The 6746-nt window shown below is 40.6% G+C and overlaps 1 protein-coding gene across 1 annotated transcript in view; it reads left to right on the top strand.

The window, feature by feature from the left end:
* LOC116070006 (5-hydroxytryptamine receptor 5B) overlaps window positions 1-5306 on the top strand; it is a 25293-nt gene extending 19987 nt beyond the window's left edge. Inside the window, exon 2 of the mRNA XM_031341099.1 lies at window positions 4460-5306. Within this exon, the coding sequence (XP_031196959.1) occupies window positions 4460-4798 (339 nt within the window). The 3' untranslated portion in view covers window positions 4799-5306. The remainder of the gene's footprint in view (window positions 1-4459) is intronic.
* Window positions 5307-6746: the final 1440 nt, after the last annotated feature.

The raw sequence follows: 6746 nt of genomic DNA, 5'->3' as shown, positions 1-6746 counted from the left end.
GAGATGCCCGTGAACATACAAGAAGCCTACAGAACTCCAAATAGACTGGACCAGGAAAGAAATTCCTCCCATCACATAGTAATCAAAACACCAAATTCACAAAACAAGGAAAGAATATTAAAAGAAGTAAGGGGAAAAGTCAAGTAACATATAAAGGTAGGCCTATCAGAATTACACCAGACTTCTCACCAGAGACTACATACAGACCCTATGAGAACACAAATGCCAGCCCAGGCTACTATAACCAACAAAACTCTCAATTACCATAGATGGAGAAAACAAGATATTCCATGACAAAACCAAATTTACACAATATCTTTCCACAAATCCAGCTCTACAAAGGATAATAGATGGAAAACACCAACACAAGGAGCAAAACTACACCCTAGAAGAAGCAAGAAAGTAATCTTTCAACAAGCCCACACAAACAATTCCACCTCTAACAACAAAAATTACAGGAAGAAACAATCACTTTTCCTTAATATCTCCTAGTATGAAAAATTAATATTACCAATAAATTCTAATTGATTGAAATTAAAAAAATATGAGGAATTAGAAATTTGTTGACTGTCATCCAATGGCCTCTCTAATTGGTAATTGAAAAAATAGGTGTAATATTGTACAATCCATATACACTTTGCTTGTTTGTATGTGACAGTGTCTTGCTGTGTACCACATAATGGTCTTGAAATCATGCTTCTCCTATCTCAGCCTCTCTTTTAGTAGGATTGTTTATTTGATGTTTTTACACTATACTATGGCTTTCAGAACAGCTTACATATTTCAAAATTATTTATACTGCCAAAAGAAACATAGACAATTAATTTGGGAGGTGGCTTTTAAGAGAACAACAAAGAGTGAGACTGAATACTTTGCTTGATATTTATAATTATTGTATCAAGTTTGAAGAAAATGATTTTTTATAAGTTACTCTTTCTCTGAGATGAATGCTTTTCAAAATCATGACAGCCAATGAACCAGAATCTTACCCTCACCTAATGTCTGTGCCACCCTCCAAGCAGAACCATTGTTCATTGAAACAGTTGAATGATTTCACGGATAGACCATCTTAATACACACACCATTTCTTAAATGAATGTAATCTGTTCTCTGTGGGCTGAAAATGAAGACAATCACTCAAGTCAAATAGCTTCGACTATAGCAGAAAATCTGTATCCAAAAATTTTACCTACAATTCATTCCTTGGCACAGCAGAACTGTCAACTCTTAGCTTAGTTACTATGGAGGTAAAATCCTTTGGTGATGTGTGGGTCATTAAAGTACAGCCTTATTACAATGAACTCCAATGTCTAAAAATTGTTCTTATTTTGGGTTTGTACCACAGTAAGAGCCACGATTTTAAGCTCTACTAAAACCAAAACAAACAAAAAGACTTTATCTATTTATGCTCATTAAAAAAACTAATAGTGATATATTATCTTAAAATATCATACAGAATATATTTGGAATTACTTAAAATTTATACTGAGAAAAACGTATGTATTTTCAGTATTGCTGTAGACAAGCATCTACATAAGACTGTTCAAGCCGGGCGGTGTTGGCACATGCCTTTAATCCCAGCACTTGGGAGGCAGAGGCAGACGGATTTCTGAGTTCGAGGCCAGCCTGGTCTACAGAGTTCCAGGACAGCTAGGGCTACACAGAGAAGCCCTGTCTGGAAAAACCAAAAACCAAAAACCAAAAAAAAAAAAAAAAAAAAAAAAAAAAAAAAAAAAAAAAAAAAAAAAAAAAAAAAAAAAAAAAAAAAGGCTGTTCAATTAATGGTTGTTTTATAACTAACACCTTTTATAATACTCATTTTTTATTGTTACAGCATTTTATAAATTTTAAAGAATATGATAAAATAAACCCCAAAAGGTATGGCAGGTATTGAAGGGGGGTCTCTGGGAGGATCTGGGGTACAAAAAGGGAAAGAAGAATGTGATGTAATCCTATTTACTGAAAATGTTTTTTAATGTTTACAGATTTAGATAAATTGAAATTATGTATCTTTTCTCACTATAATGCAATAAAACTTAAATAAAAAAACCATTAAATCCTATGTGTTAGGTATACACATGTGTGTGCAGTGCCCAAGAAGGTCAGCAGAGGGTAATGGATTTCCTGGAACTGGAGTTAGAATGAACCACCTGAAATAGGTGAACCAAATCAGATCCTCTGCAGGAGTAGCAAGTGCACTTAACCACTGCGACATTTCTCCATCCATTAGCTGGGCAGGCTCTCCAGCTGAGGGATTCAGCTGGCCTTTGCTCTCCAGCTTGCCCGGGGAATATGGTCCATTTTTGCCCGAGCTGGAAGTACAGACCCATCTCCATGCCTACCTGACATTTCTGTGGGTTCTGGGGAATGTGTACTCGGGTCCATACATGCAGGCAAGTACTTTGCTCATGGCACCCTCTCCTCAGCCCAGCTCACATTCATGAGTTTTAAAAATATTTGTATATTTTAGATAATGGCCTTTTACTTGCTGATTTGTTTTCTTGGAATTATTTTTTTTTCCTCAGACTATCTTTTTATATTCTTGACAGTGTTTACCAGAGAGCAGAGAACTTTAACGCATTGATGTGTAGCACATTGATTCTTTCCTTAATGATCGATGATATAAAAAAAATCCCCATGAATCCAAAATTATCTTGATTTTCTCCCAAACTATTTCCTAGGACTTTATTTTTCATGTGATCTATTTTGTAGTTTGTTTTATGAAGGTGGAGAGGATGTTTCATTGTTACAACTGCACTTGTTTAAAACACCTTTATCCATTGTATTATCTTTGCTCCCATGTCACAGATCAGATGACTACATATCTTAATTTCATTTCTATTAATTTCAGAAAATACACCCCCCCAAAAAAAAACACACACACAAAAAAAGCAACTTCAGAGGAATGGAGAGATGGCTCAGAGGTTAAGAGTACTGTCTGCTCTTCCAGCAGTCCTGAGTTCATTTCCCAGCAATCACATCTATAATGAGATCTGGTGCCCTCTTCTGACCTGCAGACATGCATACATGCGGACAGAACACTGTATACATAATAAACAAACAAACAAGCTACAGAGAGAAACAGGTTATTTTAGCTTCCAATGCTGGGTCCCAGTATATCATAGCGGGGAAAATTAAGACAAAAGCAAGGAACTTAAAACAAGTGGGTATATCACGTCTTCAGTCAAGAGCAGAGAGAAGTGAGTGAGTGCATGCTTACTCCTAAGCCACTCACTTCCTCTACTCTCACAGTCTAGGACTCAAAACTAGTACTGCCTGAAGTGTGATGGGTCTTCCCATGTCATTTAATGTCATAAGGACAATCACTCACAGACATGCCTACAGGACAATGTTATCTAGACAATTCAGCATTGAGATTCTCTTCCCAAGTAATTGTGGATTACCTCATGTTGACAACTGAACCATCACACACACACACACCCCATATATATATATATATATATACATATATATATATATAAATATTATATATATATATATTTATATATATATAAATATTTCACTCCCCACTTCCTTCCCTTCGTTCCTCCTGTGGCATTCTGGTTTGTGAGTGTGTGAGCCCATGTATATGTGGAGGCCAAAGGTTGAGGTTAAGTTTCTTTTGTAGTCACTTTCCACCTTGTTGCTTAAAATGATGGATGTGTGTGTGCGTGTCTGTGCGAGAGCATGTGTACCCATGTCTGTGTGTAGATACAAGATGCAGGTATCAGGCATCCTCTATTAGATCTGTTCCTTTAAGGCAGGGTCTCTCCCTGAGCCTGGGCCTCATATTTTCTCAGCTAGGCTGGAAGCCGCAGTCTCAGCAATCCTTCTGTCTCCACCCCCTCAGATCTGATGTTGCAGGCACATGTAGGATACTGGCAACTGAACTGTAATCTTCAGGGTTGTACTTCTGAGCCATCATCTGAACTACTGAGCCACCCCCCTCCCCAGTCTTCTTCACCTTGTTTTTTTTTTTTTTTTGGAAACAGGGTCTCTCACTGACCCTGGAACCCACCAGTTTGGCTAGACTGGATGGACAGTGAGCCACAGAGATCCTCCTGTCTCCACCTCCCCAGCACTCCCCACTACAAGCATATGTCACCATGCCTGAGATTTTCAGATGGGTTCTAGGGATCAACTCTGGTCCTCATCTTGCATAGCAAACACATTATTACATGCAGAGCCACATCTGGAGATTTTAGCATCCAGATGTGTCCACATTGAGCTTCCGGCACCTTGCCAGTCATATTTACAATTTTCTGCCCTTGTGCCCTGGTTCCTGCCTGCTCCCCTCAGCCGTGAGTCTCTGGATTCATTGTGTTCTATCTTTTAAACAGCACCTGAGCCATGTGACCTCAATTCTCTGACAGAACTGAGAATCACTGACTCTATTTTTTTCAATTCAGCTTAATTCCCCTGTTCTGTTATTTTAATTCTGCATTTCCTTTGTTTCAAGGCAAAGGAAATAATACCTCAGGAGTCTGAGATGGTGTTCACGGCGCGTTGCAGAGCCACGGTGACCTTCCAGACAAGCGGAGACTCGTGGCGGGAGCAGAAGGAGAAGCGAGCAGCCATGATGGTCGGGATCTTGATTGGCGTGTTTGTGCTGTGTTGGATCCCCTTCTTCCTGACGGAGCTCATCAGCCCGCTCTGTGCCTGCAGCCTGCCACCCATCTGGAAGAGCGTATTCCTGTGGCTCGGGTATTCAAATTCGTTCTTCAACCCCTTGATTTACACCGCCTTTAATAAGAATTACAACAATGCCTTCAAGAGCCTCTTTACTAAGCAGAGATAAGAAGGGCTGGGGCGATGAAAGGGAAGACCTCGGAAGAGAAAGAGGATCTGTAATCCTTTTACCAGAGACCTGGGGAACTTCTCTCCTGCAGCCCACAGCCAGCTAATGACAATCCAAAAAGTCATACCCTTGGGCCTTGAATGTTGAAGAGTTCTCAGGGAGGTTGGCAACTGTTTGGCAAGCACGTCCATACCTTCTACAGGACATAACAGACATTACTAGTGAATTGTACTCCATGTCTGCACTAGGCGGAAACCCTGCCAAGCCCTAAATGTATTTTAGGTATTACTGATCATTTGTTACACTCAACATGTGGCAGGTTTGCTTTTTCGTTATTTAGTACTATGTCCCTCAGTGAGACTGTCTCACTTGACATAGCCACTTGCTCCCATTTCCTATAAAACTTTTTGTCCTGCTGAGGGTTCGAGGCCGTTCCGCCTTCCCATCCTACTGTGTCAAGGTTGGGTTGGAGGAGAACCGAAGTTTGTAATAAAGAGACCCTAATGTGATTGCATCACAAATGGCTCCTTGGTGGTCTTTTTGGCTTCATGAATGCTTCTGGCCCAAGACAATTATATCAGGTGAATAAAAGTCACTATTATAGTAGTCTTGTAATCAGACCACCTGAATCTTCCCTTCCCTTCCTACAGTCCATCAATTCCAGAGGGAGCCCCATTAGAGTGTCTTCCCTCTCAAAAACCCTCCAATGGTTCCCCACACAGGTCTTCAAACTCACCTGGGCATGTGTCCTTTTGCTCACTCTTCTGTCTGCTTGGAATTGTCACCCAGGTTTCCACTGAGACTGTCCCTGGTTAGTGGCTGAGGCCTTCCCTAGCTTCTCGGTGTAACCATGCAGATGCCATCAAGCCCACCACTCTGGAATCCTTCTTCCTTGCTTTAACTAGTGTATTGAAGCAAGCTGATGGATTCACGTTCTTGCGTGCCTTCACCCCACTGCAGTCCCTCCGGAAGGCAGGTTCTCTTGTCTGTGCTTGACATGGTCGGTTGAATGTGTCAATAACAATTGAAGATCCTCACTGAGGCAAATAGTCTCCAAGCTGGTTCAGAATCTTACCACACTTCCAGGAATCCTGGATTCTCATCTTTTTACTGGGTCAAGCTCCATGTCAAGATGTTTTGTTGTTCAGTCTCAGAATGGCCAAAGCTACTCCAACTCTGTCTTTCCTTCTACCACTGGAAGAAACAGGAGCAGGCGCTCTCTTGATGCCCCTCTTATTGATATGGCCAGGAATCTTGACTTTGATGGATATGTATTAGCAGTGTCCCCCAAGAGGTCACAAATGTTTTGGACATCTGTTTACAAATAAGCTGACCAAGTTGAGGATTCCCCTACCTTAGAATGATTTTTACCTTAGAAAGCATTTGGGCTGGAGATGGTCAGAAGTTAAGAGTGATTGCTGCTCTTGGAGAGGATCCGAGTTCCATATCTAGCCAACAGCTGACATATGTCCGTAACTCCACCTCCAGGGGTATCTAATGTCCTTTCCTGGTACAAAGGAATCTGCGAGCACACATGTATACTCATACATGTTCACACGTGTACACACAAGACATATAATCACTCTTAAATAATATTTTACCAGTAGTTGTAATTCCTTTCCTGGGGATGCAAAGGTTAATGTAGATTGCTAGCTTGATAGGATTCAGAACCATGGAAAGACAGCTCTAGGAATTTTAAGAGAGGGAGTCTCTAGATTAGTTTAACAGAGGTGGGGAAACCCACCCTGAGTATGGATGACATCATCCAATGAGCTAGGATCCCTCTTTCTATGCTTTTTGACAGTGGGTTCAATGTGACCAAACACTTCTAAAGTTCCTATTGCTATGCTTTCCCACCGTAATGGACTGCATCCCTTGGAACAGTGACACGAGACAATTATAACAGTGACTTCCTTCCTGAAGTTGCTTTTGTCAGATATTTAATCAC

The sequence above is a fragment of the Mastomys coucha genome, unplaced genomic scaffold, assembly GCF_008632895.1.
Source record: "Mastomys coucha isolate ucsf_1 unplaced genomic scaffold, UCSF_Mcou_1 pScaffold1, whole genome shotgun sequence".
Lineage (NCBI taxonomy): Eukaryota > Metazoa > Chordata > Mammalia > Rodentia > Muridae > Mastomys > Mastomys coucha.
The sequence above is the reverse complement of the archived record's forward strand: the minus strand, read 5'-3'. Positions and strand labels throughout refer to the sequence as shown.